Source organism: Ambystoma mexicanum, chromosome 9, assembly GCF_040938575.1.
Source record: "Ambystoma mexicanum isolate Mex_15411 chromosome 9, UKY_AmexF1_1, whole genome shotgun sequence".
NCBI lineage: Eukaryota > Metazoa > Chordata > Amphibia > Caudata > Ambystomatidae > Ambystoma > Ambystoma mexicanum.
In genome coordinates, this window is record NC_090931.1 from 806,999,925 (window position 1) to 807,019,187 (window position 19,263).

The following is a 19,263-nucleotide window of genomic DNA, read 5'->3' on the forward strand; positions in this document are numbered from 1 at the left end:
TTAGGCCCACACCAGGGGGTCCTAATGCCTTCTGCCAGGCATCACGCTGACATTCGGCATGATTATACAAAGCCTTGGGGGTAATTAGGACATTAAGGGCAGCCATGGGCACGGAGCTGACCGAGGCAACATGCGTCTCCATTCTCGGCTGGACACATCCCCCAAGTAGAAACAGTTTTAAGAAGAGTTCTCTAGTCAATAGAGATTCCTTCTTCGAAAAGAAAATACAGTATCAGGTATGTAAACACTTTTCTGTCTAGGCTGGCAAGTTCAAGCAGAGCCCAAGAAGGAGCAGTAGTGTGAATAGGAGCAGTCATTGGCAGGAAAGAGTTATCTTTGTGTGAAAGTGACCCAAGGAAGAGTTCCTGTAGGACTGAAAAAAGCAGAACGTTGGCAACCACCTTGGTTCCAGCGACAAGACTCTGGCACAGAGAGGACCCCAAGACTCTTGGAAAGGATGATTATTGAAGAGGTGGAGATTCTGTGAGAAACCTGAGGGTATCCTCACAGCTACTCCCCTTGGATCCTCTCCTCAGGTGGCCACAGAAAGGCCATTGCTCTTGGATCCTGACCCTGGGGGTGGAGATGTGATGGAGGATCACCTGGGTGGAGGGCCCTTGGGGATTGGGGAGAGGATATCATCAGGCAAGACATGGTATGCCACCCTTATCCTCCCCCTGCCTTTGTAGGCTGTTTAAACCATCTCCCCTAATTTTTCCTCATTTAAACCATTATAGTACTAGGACGAGGAAGAAGCGTCTAAGAGTAGTGAACACTAACGTGTCATTTGACCACTCTGACACTGAGACGAGGAAGAGGCCTGTGGAGTGTTGAAAGGGTCAGGCATGTCAAAGTAACTATGGTCAGGCAAGGGAAACTAAGTGTTCACACCTGCAACCTGTTAAAAGGTTGCAGATTTATAAAAAGAGTCAAAAGCAGCAGAGAACTGAACCAGTTGGGCCAGAGAGGGCAGCTATCTGAGGTCGAGCGAGCAGAGTACGGGCCGGTGAAAAGGACACTGACAGCAAAGGAGCCAGGAAGACACCAATGCCATTGCAGGCCAAGAGAAAGTCTGGAGCTGCGCAGAGTCTGTTGACTCGTGTTCCTCCTTGGGAGTGGGAAAAACCAAGACGCTGCTGACAGCTGCAGGAAGAACTGGAAAGAGCAAGCGCTGCTCGCCGAAGCTCCTTGGGAGTGAGAGAGGAGCGGGCAAGAACCCAGAAGGAAGACCAGAGCACCTGGAGGAGCGGCCGCGCACCAGTGAGTGACAGGGAAGGTTTACTCAGGTCGTGGTGCTCCAGGGGCGTGGTATGGGTTGCAGTGATAAATGGGTCTGGAGATGAAAAAGTGGACTATTGAAAACTGAACTAATTGCTAAGCAAGTAATGAGTTGTGAATGCTGATGAATGGGTCGGATGACCAAATACGAACTATTGAATACCGAACAAGTTGACAAGCACTGAATACATTTTGAATTTTGAGTTAAAGAAAAGGATATGAGAATATCACACAAATGAAATTGAAAGCAAGGTGCATTTTTGAAAGAGATGAATTTAAAGAAACAGCATTTGCAAACAAAGTGAAAAGAGAAGAAAGTAAAACACGATTGGATAGTGTGAAAGCAAATGGGTAACCAGTAGAAATACCATGAAGAAAGTGTATGAAAGTCACATGTTGATGAAGACAGGAAGCCAGTAAAGTGAACCAGAAGTATAAGTGGACTTATAACACAGAGGCAGAAAGGAAATGTGTGCTGTTGAGGAAGTCCTAAGAGAAGGAATTAACTGTTGTAAAGTGCCAAGGTTTATCGGTTGCATGACCTGTGATGGGTGGACCATGTGGTCTGACAACTGCGCCTAGACCGAGAAACCCTTCCTTGGAATAAATCAAGAAAAGTCTAGAGGCTGAGACTGATTGGCCTAACATTGTTCAAGGGCTGGAAAGAAAAGGCAAACTGAACAAGTTGATGAGACTGTGAATTTGAAGCCTAAGACCCTTTTGTTTGAACCCTGTTGAACTTGAGGAAGGGAACCCTGAGACCCTTTTGTTGGAATTGTCTTGAACTTGAAGGGAGGCAAGAGAAAACCTGGAGCCGGAAGAAGCTCAGACCTTTAGTTTGAACCAGTTATTTTGGTTGCTGACATCCCTAAACAATGTTTAGCTTTAGTTGTGAGGGCAAGTGTAGGTTTTGGACAAAGACAGACTTTTAAGTTGAATTTACTGACTCAGTGACTCAGACTATCCTTAGTTTATTTAGGTAGGGCAATCCCACCTTAGAATAGGGCAAGTTAAACCATCCTGACATTTAAGTTAATAAAGACCTTTTATTTGAACTTTGAATCTGTTCACTGTGTCTTGCTTCATGATGCCTTTACAATTCCCAGATTGAGGGTCAGAGCTACAGGAATGCAGAGGGCGTGTGACCGAGGTCGGTGGTAGTCATTCATGTAGGGTTCCCAGGCATAGGATTCAGCGTCTGAGGATAGGATCGGCTTGTAGAGATCCCAAAGAAGAATGAACATTGAAGAAAGGTTGAAATCGCAACAGAGAGTAGCCAGCCATGGAAGGGGGACAGGGATGCAAGTTTGGCAGTGTGGCTGCAGGAACAAAGGCATTCCAGGCCCCTTTCGTTTCCCATTCAGAGAGATGAAACAAGGGTGCTTGCCTGATGTCCAGGGATGAAGATTCTCTAGACGATTTGGCATGGAGAGTCTTCAGAGTCCTAGCAGTGAAGGGGCACCCGGTTCTGCATACAGCAATACAGGCATAGTCAGGAGATTCAGAGAGATGAGGCCTTTGAGCAGTAGCTGTGATCTAGTTGTCCCACCGGATCTCTGAAAAGCAGTGCTGCACTGGGCTCCTGTCGCCGTTTGTAGAGGTAAGGTTTTGCCATCTGATTCTTCTGCATCTCAAAAGATGCTGCTGTAGAGCTTTGTTTCTTCCTCGAGCAGCAGGCCTTTGTGGAATGCAAGTACACCGAGGGGATCTGCTTTTATCCCCTCGGGATGCAGGGAGTGAACACAGCACCACATCACAGACCAAGAATCATTCAAACGGTTGGGGGGGGAGGGTGTTGACCAATGGCAGACCATGCCTCCAAACCACCAATGCATTCTGAAAGGGGTTTTCACACAAAGGAATGCATTCATACTATTCCAGACAGGCATTTACATATGCCCGTTAGAACTGTTTTCAAGCTGATTACAGCTCCTTGTCCTGGGATACAAGCATCCAGTGGCCCAAGATGACCACTTTCTCTTACAAACACAAAGAGGGACAAGAGATTTTCATGTGACCCCTCAGGTCTTTGAGGCTAACAAAGACAACTTCCATTTTGGTGAATGGAGGAGGGGGTAAAAAAGGACCCAGCCTGTTAATATGATACCAACCAATGGAACCATATTATATGGGCAGAAATGTCACCACCGGCATGACACATAGAGAGAAGGTTCTCTCTTTGGAACACAGTGGGGTACCTTTGGTATAGAAACAGCACTACAATCTCAGACTATGTTTGGATTAAAGTCCGCTGAGAGATAAACAAAAGTCTTAAACCCAGAAACCCAGCACACGGTACAGGGGGCTACCACAAGTGGTAGAAAGTGGGCTGTCTGCTTACAAAGGGTTAAGCTCTCAAGTAAACATTCTGTTCTTGGGGTAAGAGGGGAAAATTGGCAATATGCCCCTCCATGTGGATGTGCTGTTCAGAAAGGATTGGGCAGAAATGGTAAAGAAACAATTTTATAACTAACGAGCACATGCAAAAAACAAAACAGGTGCATACACTCGATTATGCAGAGATGTGTCTCCTGAGGGGTACGAGTCATAGGCCAAGTGGGAAATATCGGACAACACTGGCAGGGTCTGGCATGGGGCAAGAACCCTACAACATGCTCTACATATAATGGCATGATACCAAGTGGTACAGAATACACTCAGGCCACTCTCCCAATTCCCTAACGACACGAGCACACTAGACAACACAAAGCACTAGAACTAGAGGCTACTGGGGAGCCTGCTATTGAAAAAGAGTTGGAGAAGCTTGGATTGAATTGACCCAATGTGCTTACATTAGTGTGCTGCGTCTTTAAAGTGACATGGACAATGCATTGGCAATGCATAGAGTGCGGAAGCTGCTTCTGTGCAAATAAATCAAATATTTGAACTTTACGCACCAGATCTCAAACATGGGGGATCAGGGTCAGCATGCAGTGTTTGCCCTATGCATCACTATGTCACCAAAACAAAATTCCCAGAACAAACTGAGACAAGAGGCTACATGTGGCCATCGAGAGACAATGAGAGAGTTTTTCGAAGATGGAGCGTGATCAGATAGGCCTACTCTATCCACAGACTTAAATGGAGGGTCATGTGACCTATTACCATGAGGGAAAGTTGTGTTCAAGGTCCCAGAGAAACTGACAACTGATTGTTACCAATTGCCTTAACTGAGGAGGAGATAGCCTTGGAAAGACTGTTAAAGACTACAAGAGCATAAAAATAAACCTGACATCATTTGAAAGTCGAGGTCGGGTTGAGACTTCGTAAAGCCCTGGGGAAAAGGGTATGCCCGGGAGGAAACTAGTTTCAAGGGCTCATTCATTTACTAGGTGATTTCACCCCTGGTAGGGGGACCATTTTAGTTATGCTGCCTCAATCCCAGATACTATCCTTAATATGCACTTGTTTTGGACTATGCTAGATCGTTGGGTGTCTTCTCAGTGTCTTTGTGACATATGGTTTCAGAAGTTGGATGAGAGACCCAGACCTAGACCTGGGGGTTGCCCTACATTGCCTCCACGATGGTCTACCCAGAACCAACAGACCATTCTATAGCCACTGCCACCGCCCTCCATAGCCATACTGACTTCTCTGCTTGCCCGGATGCAACACCAGTTTGTAGCCAGTCCAGGGAGACCACTGTTGATGAAGACATCTACGAAACAGACAAATCCCTTTTTGTAATAAACAACTAACAACATCAAAATCCCATATTATCCACCATTTCTAACCTGGCCCTGTTTACTGAGAGCTGAATCTTGCGGAGAGCAACCTTTGCATGGATCAAGTGGAGCCGACAGAACATTTTGATAAGTTACCTTAAGAAAAGAAAATGGAGCAGATGAGCCCCAGTGCTTTCAGTCACTCCAGTGGGACCGAGGAGCCGACAAACTTAGACATATCCTTAGTAAGCTGGTTACAGGATAGTCAGCTGTTTTGGAACAAATACAACACTCTCAACTTGTTTCCATGATGTCGCTGCCCCAGTGATTAGTCAGATGTAACAACCTAGCTGAGGCAACGCATTGGGAGTCCTGTTGACTTCAATGCACTGATTTCAACTTTGTATGTTAATAGGTTCCATCTATGCACAAATGATGTGATTTAATCATGATTTGGATGTAAATGCCTTGAGCCTATAGATCTCTTAAAATTAGTTATCTCCTTACGGAGACACCTTGTTATTATTGACTTCAATACACTGACCTTTTATTAACCGGGGAGCTGCAGACTTCATATCTGGTGTGAATGCGGAAGGACAAACAGATTATAACACATTAAGTGCTGCCAGTGTTACCTACGCAATCCATGCATCAGATGATGTACAGAATTAGAGACAACTTGGAGGGATGTTTGGGGAAGAAAACATGTGTGGAGGTAAAAGGACAATTGGTACTCGAGAAACTTCATAGCTCCATTTCTCCATATTTGCAGTTGTCCGTTTTGCGATTACATCAACTGAATGTGGAACAGGCAATCCAGATAGCCACCTTTTACCAGAGGGCACACCATTGAGACCCAAAACCCAAGTGGCTTCCCATTGGAAGCCATTTGTCAGGACTGCTCAATGAGAAAACAAACTGGTAGAAGAAGCTTTTAAAGTTATAGGAAGACATTGGTTGTTGCATGGCCACCCTTATTAGGGGTAATGCTAATGTTAAAGGATATTTGTACCGCACACTATCACCAGTGGAGTGCTCCCCTGGCGCTCTGGCGCCTCTGAAAAAAGGAGAATGTGGGGGGTTAGTAAATTGGAATAAGCTGGAAAAGTGCATGAGAGCATTGATGTGCTGTTGACAGCCCATACCCGGTGGGTCCGTCGGCTGAGCTTGGGGTGTTCTACGGTCGGTAGTCGTTGTGTGCTGTTGTGCAAGTCTATGTGTGGTTTGTTTTGTTGTTGCAATGTAGTGAAGTTTGTGCGGATTGCTGTATTTAGGCTTGTGGTTGTGTTTGTTAGAGTTTGAGAGGTGTATGCGGAGGACTGAAGTTGTTAGAGCATTATTTAGTTGGCATTGCTGTCCTTGTAATTGTGTCAAGGTATGGCAACAATGGAAACCAAGACGACCCCACCAGTCCCTGCAGTGTTGGTCCGAACACACTGTTTTTCTTGTGCAAACCTAGACATTTGGTCAGAAATGTAACTTCTGCTCGAGGTCCTCAGCCGGCTTGCACTAGTTATTGTGCCTCAGCTCAGGAAGAATAGGAATGGGACCAGAGCCAGGTCGAAGAAGAAAAGTAAACCCCAAGCTCTGGAAAATTCATGTTAGCTTACATCGAAGATTTTGAAAAGTAGAACCTTCTTGTAGATATCTATAGACAAGCTATTTGAGCCTTACTAGACTCGGGCAGGGAATAGACAACCAACAGTCTGAGCTGACCTATTTTATCCGGTTTTGTACGATCGCACCGAAAATAAATGTCCGACCGTACAAAACGACCGCAAAATGCTACCACCAAAGGTTCAAACACCAAAAGTTCGAACCTTTGGTGGTAGCATTGCAGGTAAGCAAAAAAAAAAAAAAAAAAGACTGCGGGGGTGTCCCCCGCAACACCCCGCTCACTATACTGTGTGTACTGTGTGGCATAGTGAGTAGGGTGTTGCGGAGGACACCCCCGCAGCACACCCGCAAAAAAATAAATAAATAAATCGGGGGCTACAGGGGTGTCCCCCACAACACTCCGCTCACTATACTTTACAGTCTCCCCTGTAGCCCCTGTAGTATGTAAGTGTGTTCGCATGAGAAAGGCACGAACTTTTGGTAGTTCGCACCTTTCTCATGCGAACATTCAGGCCACGGCAAAATCAGCCTCGGCCGGGTCACTTAGAATCTTTTATCCCGAACACATACTCCCCCAATAAACGAGTCCCAATCAACTGTGTCCATGGGTATAGGGAAGTATATCCCAAAGCTAGGATACAACTCCAGGTCTATTGACAAAACCATGCAAGCAGAAATGGCTGGCATGAAAGGCCTCCCATAACCTGTGCGCTCTGAGCAGATCTGATGGAATTTAAATGCTTGTTGTCTGAGAGAAGCAGCAGGAGGTACAAGCAAGTGGCAAAATGTTGAGCATGCTTGACAACAGCCAGAATGAGTGTGATACACTAAGAGTAGTGAGAGGCCGAAAGGTATGAGTGAGCGGCAAGTCGGTGAGCAGGGTAATAAAACGGGGTTGGCTGGTAGGTTCATTACTCCAAAGTAGGGATGTGAACCAATAGGCCACCAATTTCTTAGAAACCCGTCTGTCCTGCCACACATCTGGAAGACGCTGTGGAGTCTTCTCAGCCAAAATCGGATTCTTCAACAAGAGTATGTGGAAACACCTTGATGATGCTATCGAAAAAGTGGTCGTCTGTCAGAGCCATGCACTCACCAAAACATCATTCCCCAATCAAGCTGAGACAAGAGACCACGAGTGACGTCAAGAAGAGACCTGGAGAGACTTTTTGGGAGATACTTCTTGAATTAAAATGTCTTTCTTTTGCCATAGCCTTAAAAGCTGAGCCCTGGGACATTTTGCTACAAGGGAACTTTTTATTCAGGCCCCTGATAAACTTCCAAAAACGGATTGTGACCAATTGCCTTAACCAAAGAGAAGATAACCTGGGAAAGTCTGTTGAAGACTCCAATAGCCTAACAAGAAATCTGAGACTTTTTGAAATTTGAGCTTGGGAAGGGGCTTAGTAAAGCCTTCGGGGAAAAGGGTACCCACGAGAGAAACTACTTGCTAGATGTCTTTCCTTTGTCAGCAGAATTACCCCTTAATTGGAACCTCGTTAGTTATTCCGATCCCATCCCTTACAATCCTTAAGAAACCCGCGCTTTAAACTGTACTGTGGTGTCTTCATGAAAGGTGAATATTCTTTTTATTTCAATGATGTGACACTTCTTTCTCAATTGCCTTGCGTTAAAAAGATTTCTTTTGAACAGTATTTTATCAAACATTAGCTGGCACAACTTAGAACACAGGAATGCAAGAGGGCCTACCATCGACAAACGCTTGGATGGCCTTTTCCACATTGTTATCAAACTGCTGCAGCACCAGGACTATTTCGTTGTTGCTTTTGTTGTGGGCAATAGATCGAACAGCAGAGATCTAAGGAAAATAAGAGAAAAAAAAGAAACACAATGATACATCTCCTGCAACCCATCTTATGAAGGCCAGTTAAACGTGGGGGACTGGGGTGAACTAGCATCTTAGATGGTACATAGTACACTGGTACATAATATGCAGTAATAACAAAGGTGAGGCATAGGCGTCATCATCTTTCATCATCCAAACGCTTGGTTGCATAATCAACCACCATCTGACACTGCTAATGCAGCCAGACAGACATCATAGGCAAGTATTCCAAAGCTAGCATGAAGGATGGGTAATGGGATATATTAATCCTGTATCAAGTGCAGAGGTGTATCTAACATCTACAATGTGCCATCTCTTTGGATCTGAGTGAAGAACTCTGTCATAGGAGTTGTTTATTGAAGAAGGTATACCAAAAGAGAACAGTCTTAAAATATAAGTTGGACGTTTGGTTTGACCCAGTGGATATGTGTTATAGAGGAGTCCAGTGCAGGTAACACTGATACAATTTGAGAGGTTATAAATTGTGTTTATTGGGTACCTGGAGTTTCATATTGAAATTGTGTCATTATTTGTTGTGGGCTTTAATAGGGTTGCTATTGAATCCCCTGGCTCAGGAGTGCAACTACTCTGCAGGAAAGGTTTTAACATTGACACCTTGATGGCAATTCATAGATCCTGTATAACGGACATCGTGGGTGGTTTGGTATAACAAAGGCCTGCAGCCGAAGGCCTTCGTTTCAGGAACCAGGGCAGCTTGATAGAGGAGATACTGGCAAAAGAGCATATTTTGAGCATGTGCCTATGGCAGCTTGGTCCAGGGGATCCTTGCAGCAGCTATGCTTTGCAGCATGTGCCTTGGGACACTTGCTAGAAGACATGCCAGCAGCAATGCCTTATGGCAGACATTTTGGGCAGCTTGTTGGAGGCGAGGCCTGGAGCAGAGAAACTTTATCGCTAGAGTCTTAGGCTGCTTGTTTGAGGCGAGGCCTGAAGCAGAGACACTTTATCGCTAGAGTCTTAGGCTGCTTGTTGGAGGTGAGGCCTGGAGCAGAGAAACTTTATCGTTATAGTCTTAGACTACTTGTTGGAGGCAAGGCCTGGGGCAGAAACACTTTATCGCTAGAGTCTCAGGCAGGTTGTTGGAGTGAGGCCTGCAGCAGGGACACTTTACCGCTAGAGTCTTAGGCTGCTTGTTGGAGGCGAGCCCTGGAGCAGAAAAACTTTATCGCTAGAGTCTTAGGCAGTTTGTTGGAGGCGAGGCCTGGAGCAGAGAAACTTTATTGCTATAGTCTTAGGCTACTTGTTGGAGGCGAGGCCTGGAGCAGAGAAACTTTATCGCTAGAGTCTTAGGCAGCTTGTTGGAGGCGAGGCCTGGAGCAGAGAAACTTTATTGCTATAGTCTTAGGCTACTTGTTGGAGGCGAGGCCTGGGGCAGAGACACTTTATCGCTAGAGTCTTAGGCAGGTTGTTTTTGGAGTGAGGCCTGGAGCAGGGACACTTTATCGCTAGAGTCTTAGGCTGCTTGTTGGAGGCGAGGCCTGGAGCAGAGAGACTTTATCGCTAGAGTTTTACGCAGCTTTTTGGAGGCGAGGCCTGAAGCAGAGAAACTTTATCGCTAGAGTCTTAGGCTGCTTGTTGGCGGAGAGGCCCATGTGTGAGATCTTTATCAGGAAGCTTATGCAGCTCTGAGTGGGAATAGATGCATTAGAAACCTTGGGCATTTTCTCGGGGGAAAGCTTGGAATAAGGGGGGTAGGTAGCTTTACCACAGTCAACACTTTGTGGTATCAAGTGAGCCATGCTCCGGTGTCGCTGAAAAAAAAGAAAAATAACTGGGTGTTAGGGGGTGTTCCCAATGCTGTGGGGAGCCTGATTGGGATGTTCCCCATGTCCCCAAACATCCAAATGCAGGAGGGCCACTGCTGCTGATCTGAGGCAAGAGGAGGGTGATGGTGAACAGGTGGAGGCGGGGGTGGGGGCCAGGAGCGGTGGAGGAGCAGCCATGTTTGGTGATTGAGGGGCGCTGCTGTGCATCACTTTTTCAAGGTCAGTGTGACAAATAGAGGTTCTCTTTTGAATCTCTGCTGCCACCCCCCCCGCACTCCCTCACAAGGATCTGGCAGCAGCTGACCCAGGCTAGGGATGTCCTCTAGTGTTGATTGATGTCCCCACAGCCTGTAAAGCTGTAAACCACAGGACCTTGCTTCACTGCCTCTTTGAAGCTGCAGTTGTCACATATTCCAGAATTCACCTTCACATCCAACCATTCTAAGCCACAAAAGCCAGGAGACAGACACCTCATAATCTAGCATCAACTGGCACCCTTAGCTTTGCATTACCAATGCCAAAACAATGCTGGCAACATCAATCTATCTGTGAATAATCAGAAAGGAACATTATTGAAGACCTCGGAGTCGAGATCACTGATGAGCGCTGGGCCCGGATGTGTTCCCGTACCCAGGAGGTGTCTTACAACTCCAGGTTTAAATTAGTGCAGTTCAAGATACTGCACAGGTATCATCACACACCAGCTAGATTACACCGCATGTTCCAAGAATTTTCACCCCACTGCCCCAGATGTGGAAGCGACCAAGCTACTTATCTTCATATGATCTGGCACTGCTCACATCTTACACAATACTGGCAGGACATATGCTCTTCTATGTCAGACATATTAGACTGTACCATAGATCCCTCTCCTATGAGCTGCCTCTTTCATGAGCTACCCACTCTGAAGCGTGACGCCAGGAAATTGTCTGGACTCTGTATGTTGTTGGCAGTGCGCTGTATTCTGTTGTGCTGGCTTTGCCCCAACGCAGCCACGCACGCCCAGTGGCTCCGGGCAGTCACCTGGGCGCACGATGTGGAGGAGTCCTGGGGGGCTATGCAACACCCTCACTCCAGACCTAGAGATATCTGGCGACGATTTCGCGAATACATGTCCACCCTGTCCTCCAGCTCGGGCTCAGGAACCCCCTCCCCATCTCACTCTCCTCAGTAGCTTGCTGTGGAATTTTCCCCCCTCTCAAATCCTGGGCGTAACCCTCCCTTTAGTGCCTGCTCTGAAGGTTTCATGTAAAGATGTTGCTTTATATTATGGAATCTGCTTTGTATGATTTGCAGGCTGATGCTGTGATGTACCTTTTCTGACCAGTTCTGTGTCTTACCTTTGTTTTTTTCCTCAATGAGGTTGTCAAGTTGATTAAATAAAGTTTAAACAAAAAAAAAAGAAAGGAACATTATTGCTAGGGGTTAAAAACCCACCTGCCTGGCATAGATTTATGGTTCAACACAAGCTTCCTGAAACACTACCCTCCCGCAACAAAAGCACATCGTCAACTTGCACATCAGCCCTAGCTTAGTGAAGCTAAGTATTTTGTTCAAGGTCTACTGTCTGGTCCATAAGTGCCTTGCTTGTACTGCACCTTTGTACCTACAAGATCACATTAAAAGAATGACCCTTAGAAGAACCTTTCAGTCTAATGAAAAGGACCACTTGCAACAACCACGCACCAGACTAAAAACGTACGGGATCCTCAGCTTTAATGCGTGGGGTCCAAAGTATTGGAATGACCTTTTAGGCAGTTGCCGTCTTACGCCCAATTCAGAAAGTCCATTAAAACCAGCCTGTTTCACGAAAGAGGTGTTTAGTTCACCCGCCATTACCCGTCTGCCAGAACCAGGGATCTAACAGCATCTTGGTCCATCCTATTATTATATGCTTACTGTTTTATCTGTTCTGTACTGTCTGTTAGTGCTCTGAGGCTTGCGGGCGAGCCAGCACTCTATGAAAACTAAATAGAATAGAGTAGAAGCACCTCAGTACTGAGTCCACATGCCTAAATCCCACACTCTATCAGAAGGTATTACCCAAATTGACCAAGAAGTACAATTGACCGAATGACCTAATTGGTCGAATTGTAATGGTCCTAATTGACCTTTTGCACAATTGACCTTTTTATTATATATATATATATATATATATATATATATATATATATATATATATATATATATATATATATAAATATATATATATATTGGGTTGGTTTTGAATTATAAATAATATAGGGGGTTTAGGTGCAGGATTGCGGGGGGTTTTGGATTGCGTGGAGGGTTGCAGGGGTTTTCCCCCCGCATATATGTACTAATTGACCTTTAAAATTCCGTCAGTTGTGAAGGTCAATTGTCATTCGGTCAATTCGTATACAACCTATCAGAAATGTGTGCTTAATGCCTAATTGCACAACTTGTGTACCTTTATCCAAGTGGTCCCGATTACAGCACCAAGGGGGTCATTACGAGTTAGGGGATAACCATGTTGCTATTAGCGCATGGCTACCCCCTTACCAGGTACCAGGTCCGGGTTCCTTAAATGAGGAATTAACGGGCCATTCCACTTTGGAGGACCCAGTAATTCCTCATTTAAGGAACCCGGACCCAGTACCTCCCCATTCCCATTCGAGCCCCCACAGGGCACAATGGGAATGGGGAGGGTGCTAACAACGGGCCTGTTAATAACGGGCCCGTTGTTAGCACCCTGGTCTGCTCGCAGGACCCGCTAAGGGTGCCTGGTAAAACTAGTAAAACCCTTAGCGGGTTCCTGCGAGCAGATTCGTAATGAGGCGTTAAGGCGTTGACGGTGCCGCCACCTTTACCGGTGTCGTTAACCCCTTAACGCCTAACTCGTAATGACCCCCCAAGACTCTGAACCGGAAACAAGCCATACACCATGCCTCCCTGAAGATACTACACTGCTCCCCAGCAAGCCTTCTAGCCTTCAAAAAGATACACCTGAGCCACTAATGCACCCACAGCAAAGACTCCAAACATATTAAAACAGTCAGCCCATGAGTAATCCCTGAGCTCGGCAACCAGCGCCTAACCCAAGGCACCGGGACGGAAACACTGCCCAAGAAAGTGCAGTCCACGCAGTTTGGCTGCGGAAACACCACATTCAAGGCTAGCCACCAAATACCCCATGTCCGACCTCCCTGGGCTCGCTCTTTTTCAGCTAACAAATTCATTAAGGAGTTTTAGCACAGATCCCTGCATGCAATCATTCATTCGCCCACTTGCAATTACCTTTTCCTTCATATTGCCTTGATAATTGGTCTCAGCCATCTTTGTCTTTTGCCCGGGTGGAAACAGGAAGCTTCCAGGAATTAAAAAAAGAGAGGAAAAGAAATTAACATTCTCATGCAGCATTCCACTGACTGATATCTTTGGCGACTACTGCAAATGTCCTATGGCGTTCCCTAGATATGTACAGTTGCTCCTGCAATGTAACCGAAAGAGCACCCATGTTGCATCATAACTTTATGCATCGCTGAGTGGCCCTGGTGGGGCACACACTCTTGAAATTATGGACAGCATCAGCGCCATAGAATTAACATATGAAAAAGCATTGCTTTAACCGGGGTAGGTACTAAATTGGGAGATTAAGGCAATCCTGACATTTTGTGTGCTGAAGTTGTGAAACCGTGCAGCTCCCGTGCTTCATCCAGGAGCATTAGCAACTCACCAGTTCAACAAACCCAAAACTAGCTTTTCACTTGCTGCCAGACAAGTTTAATGCCCTGCGCCAAATAACACTAGCTGTCAGTGCGAGCCAGCGATGCAACACTATGGCCTAAGATCAGAGATGGGAAGGCCACTTCTTTTTCCTCGCCTACCTATATGCTTAACAGAGGGGATCTTGCCTACAGGTAAACCAAGAGATTTACTGACATGTATGGAGCGCCTGATAGGCTGGTTGGCCATAGAACCTAGCCTTGCTGGCATTTCACCAAACAGAACTATTTCCCTGTAGGCCAGTCAGACTCTACAAATGATGTTTTAAAAGGGGGCACCCTTGCTGATGGTTACATAGGGTGAGGAATTATACTGTGACAAGGTTGCCCTTGCCCCACAAAAGCAACAAATATCTGCCCTGCATTCTGCAGGCCAAACCTCCCTCATCGTATGTCCTTCTCTTCTATGTGTGAGGGAGGCATGGTATCGCAAGTAGACACTGACACAAGAGCTGCAAGTTTCAAAACCTTTGTTGATGGTTTAAAAGTGGTTGGAAAACTTACATCATGCCCTATAACTAAGATGGGAGCATTCTTGACAATCAGACCAAATAAAAATACAGTCCTAGTCAGTCCTTAGTCAAACTAAATGGCCTAATCTAATAAACCTAATGCCTGCCCACTTTCTAATACAATAAATGTGTAAAGTGAATGTGTAACGCAAAAGGGAAAATCAATGTTAAAAAAAATGTAAGTATGGCTGAGTAAACTCCCTTCCCCATGTTTTGTAGAACAGGGTAAGGTGGCACTCTTGGACCTTGCAACACACTCTGGCTTCGGACACACGGATGCACTTTGTTTCGTGGACTAGGCCAATTGGCCTTCCTCGAAAAAGTCACTAGTTTATCCGCTGGATCTCTCGGCTTTCTCTCACTCCAGCCCAGGTTACCTTTTAGCTTGTAATACAGTTCAACAAATGTTTTTTTCCTTCTGGTTACCAACTTCAGTACAGGCTTCCCTCCGTCGGGCTCAAACCTTTCTATCACAATTTGTGGGGGTTCCCTTCCCCAAGCTTCAATCACACCGTCATAGGATTTCCTTTCGCTGTCGAAGACTTTCGAAACTGCAAGGCTCTCGCTCTTGCCTCGGCATGATCACTTTGACCTTCTTTCTTCAAACATCACTTTTCCTCTCCTACACCAAGGCCTCTTGGTAAATGTAGTTTCGAGCACAGTACTTAGTTCAAATATATCTTTCACATCCAGGTTTCCCTCTGCTGGGATCAAACCTAACAGTTCAAAGACATCTCTCACAACATGGTTTCCCTCTGCTGGGATCAAACCTAACAACTGTTCAAATCTTGCATCTCCGTTTCTATCACTCCCCCCTGCATCTACGGCATCAGACATTTCACAGAGACTTTCGATTGGGCAATCTTCTTTCGCTGGACCACTCTGTTACTTTGTATCTTTAATTTACAGTTCTTTAAATGCTTTGCTTTCTCTTGCATCTTATCGGCAGAAGTACAACTTTAATTCGTTGATTACTGTTGCAGTCAAGTTTAATTTAACACAGACAGACTTTCATTGCTTTCATCAATTCACCGGCTGTGTTAATTCATTTTTCGTCTTTCGCGGCTTTGATCCTGAAGTCAAGGCTGATATCAAAACTGCTGCTGCACCTCCTCAACTCTGCCATTCACCTGGGAGGGTGGCTGGTATCCTTGAAACACAAAAGAGGTTTGTCTCTTCTCTATAGCTGGGCTTCCTTGCCCAACCTTCAAGGCCCTTCCGAGGTCATGATCTCTCGCCAGGCTGTCCAAGGTTTCTCCGGACCTCAGTTCCGTCCCTCGGCCTGTCGCTCTGCTCCGCCTGGTTCACCCTCACCCTGGAAGAACTGATCCTTCTCGTGCACCGCCTTGCTCAGAGTGTGTCTCAGCATTCCACCTTTTACCCATGTGGGGAGAGCTAATAGGTACCAGGTGTTTGCAATTAAGATCAATTGCCTGACCCTGCCTGATCTTATTAGTGGGACATGTCCAATGCATTGCATGGGTGGTACTCCTGTCAGCCTCAGACATCCTCTTACTCGGCTCATTGTTTGTGTAGGAAAGTGGGGGGGTGGGGGGTCTTGGAAGTTGTAACTTCCTATAAAATAGGATGGGACAGGGGTATTTTGTAAGGGGGGATACCATGTCTCGGCATCAGGCATTTGTCCCCCACTCCCCGAGGACCCCTCACTCATGTGATCCGCCCGCATTTGTCCACCCCCAGGTTCTGGATCCAAAGACGATGGCCATGCCCTGGCCATCTGAGTAAGGGATTCCCGGGGTCTAGGCAGTGAAACACCCTCAGGTTTTTCGCATATGGTATGTAAAGTAGGCATTGAACATCACGCTCAGTTCCATGACTGGCATTCTCTTATTTTTCGCAATGAAGGTTAATGACCCTATTTAAAACTGCAGATCTACTTTTAAATACATTTTACACCCACTTTCTATAGGAAAATACAACCGACTAACTTTGACAGTTCATTCCCACACTCAGGGATAGCAGATGGCTTCATGTCACAGGGGCAGCACTTTTTCAGTGCAGGTCTTCTCTTTTACAAATCCTTCTCATCAGGTGTGTCAGTCCAGATGTTTAAATTGCAGCAAACTGTCACCACATCCCCCCATTCTGCACTGGTTTGTTAAATGAAAGCCTGGGACTGTAGACATTGTGCCCTGGCGTCACATCCTCTGTACACAAATAGTAAGTAGACCTGGATAATGCAGACAGCTGATGCTTCTTAGCAAATTCAACTTTCAGAAGGTCGTGATTGCACAGATCTGTTGACATGACGGATGGTAGGATAGTGCAAAGTGGCAAATACCACAGCAGAAAAGAAAATGTGAAATATATAAGCCTCACTGTGATCTTATTTTATAGTATTTGAATTGATTTTATGGTGCTTCTTTCGCGATTTTCATCAAAGCGCTTTACAAAATTTAGCAAACTGTTACGAAGTAATGATATGATAACAGAGAATATACAAACAGAGCAGAACAGAAGAAAACAGTGAGAGAACATCATAACAGCAAGAAATGTATGTGATGGACAATAGCACAGTTCACAATGAAGATCAAACTATATTACGGACGTTTCAGGACAAAATCAAACCACCCCACCAGATAACATTTGATGACAAACACGTAGGAAGGAGGCAGAGCCTAAAACAAGTAAAATGCAAGTGCAGAAGTCAGTGCCTGATGCTGCAAAAAGTGATGATACCCAAATGAGTCTAAGATGAAGCAAGCTTTGGGAGTCCAAGATGGGTGCTCCCTGACCAGGCCTTCTGGTTCCCTCCTCCTCACAATCGATTCCAGCACAGTGGCATCCCCGACCTAGCAGCCAATCACAAGACAAAATCCCCAAAGCTACAGTCCCATCCAGCCCGGTCGGGTTACAGGCATCCCAAGAGTAGGAGGATAGGGAGAATACACCATGACGCCGGGTTACAGGCAGACACTCCCAAAAGCAGGAGGCTAGGGGGAATACACCATAACGCTGGGTTACAGGCAGACACTCCCAAGAGTAGGAGGCTAGGGGGAATACACCATAACGCCGGGTTACAGGGAGAGACTCCCAAGAGTAGGAGGATAGGGGGAATACACCATGACACCGGGTTACAGGCAGATGCTCCCAAGAGTAGGAGGATATGGTGAATACACCATGACGCCGGGTTACAGGCAGACACTCCCAAGAGTAGGAGGATAGGGTGAATACACCATGACGTGGGCCCCTCCTTTTGAACATCAAAGGCTCAACCTCACACAATCCTGTGGGCTGGGGTGGACCGCTAGGTAGGCCTCTGCACCCTGTGCCTCTTTTGTGTGGTATATCCAAATTGTGCCATAAGAAAAGGGTTGTACTTGCTGAAAATGTGTAATATGGGGCAACTTAGAACATTATTTCCAGGGCCTCTTTTGGCTTCCAGTCCACCCCTGCCTGAGGTTTTCGCCTTTGGCATACACCACCCACAACACCACTACCAGAAGGACACAACAGGGCTGGGCTCGAGCTCCACCAGGCTTCAGCTCTGCCATGCACGCCTGCATCCCTCTCCCTGGAGGAGCAGCTTACTCTGTGCCATAACAGCACCATGCGGAAATACATCGGGCCTCATTACGAAGTTGCCGGTCTGGTAACAACGGTACTGGTATGCTTGTCGGTACTGTTGTTACTGGACTGGCAAACTCCGAGTTGTGACGTGGGTGCCTTTCATTCTGCCAGGTCTGCCCTGGTGGAATGAAAGCCACCCGCGAGCACAGCATGCCTGTAGCACCGGCACTGTTATGAACGGTGCCAGTGCCACAGGCCTCCCCATTCCCATTGAGCCCTAAGGGCAATTACCGGGTCCGGCAGGGTCGGAATATCCCGGTTATTGCCCAGTCCCGGGTGTCGGACTTTCATGCCGCTGTGGAGGTAGCCTTGCCGCTCTTACCGGCAATGCTACCTCCAACCGTGTAATGAGGCCTCTCCTCCCGACGACCCGATACTACCGATAAAGGCTCGTCGGACAGCCACTGTTCTCCCTGCCAACTTCACCCCGTCCCTTCATCTTCTTAAGATGTAGAATCCTGTGGTAATGATGAGATGCGATCACCAGATACCATCACCAGCAATCCTTTGGCATCATCCCTTTTCTTAGCCAAATCTGTGGCACTGATGGTTTCACATTCTGAATCTATTTTCCGACAAACTAATACACTGTCCGAAAGTGGTTTGCAGTATTAGCAACTGATACAAGTTTCATGTATAAATGGAAAGCCACAGTGGAAGAGGAACTAATGAGGAGAGCCCGCTATTGGCAGTTTGGGATGGGGAGGAGAAAGTACATCCCAAAACCAACGTCTGGGACTTCTGTGACTTTCGCAAGTTTCGAAAGCATCACAAGTGAGACGCCCAGCAGCGCCGCACATATGTACTTAGACACAGCAGCTTCCAGAAGCTATAAGTTGAACTAGCGGGTACCTGCCACCTATCCATTTTTTAAACTGGCAAAAGAAGATGTTCAACCTACATGTAGCTCCTTGTCAGCCTTACGTTTGGACCTTGCTCGGAAGACATGTACCTTCAGATCTAATGTATATTGCAGGGATCTCCAACCTTTGGCTCTCCAGATGTTTTGGACTACAACTCCCAGTAGATCTACCACAATGGCCAATGGTGAGGGATCATGGGACTGGTAGTCCAAAACATCTGGAGATGCAAAGGTTGCAGACCCCTGGTCTATTGTGTAGTGCTGAGATACAATGTGGCCCTGTGTTTACATTCAGAAACAAAGTAGCCTTGGCTGAACAATGCCCGTTTTCCAGTCATCGATCTGCTTGTGTTACTTTG

The 19,263-nt window shown here is 46.3% G+C and overlaps 1 protein-coding gene across 5 annotated transcripts in view; it reads right to left on the reverse strand.

Annotated features, from left to right (window-relative positions):
* SPATS2L (spermatogenesis associated serine rich 2 like) overlaps positions 1 to 19,263 on the reverse strand; it is a 225,802-nt gene that overhangs the window by 60,525 nt on the left and 146,014 nt on the right. For all 5 annotated transcript variants that reach the window (XM_069615791.1, XM_069615792.1, XM_069615793.1 and 2 more), the window contains 2 exons: positions 13,452 to 13,521; positions 8,271 to 8,379 (listed from right to left, as the gene is read on the reverse strand). In XM_069615791.1, coding sequence (XP_069471892.1) covers positions 8,271 to 8,379; positions 13,452 to 13,490 — 148 coding nt within the window. In that variant the 5' untranslated portion in view covers positions 13,491 to 13,521. The remainder of the gene's footprint in view (positions 1 to 8,270; positions 8,380 to 13,451; positions 13,522 to 19,263) is intronic.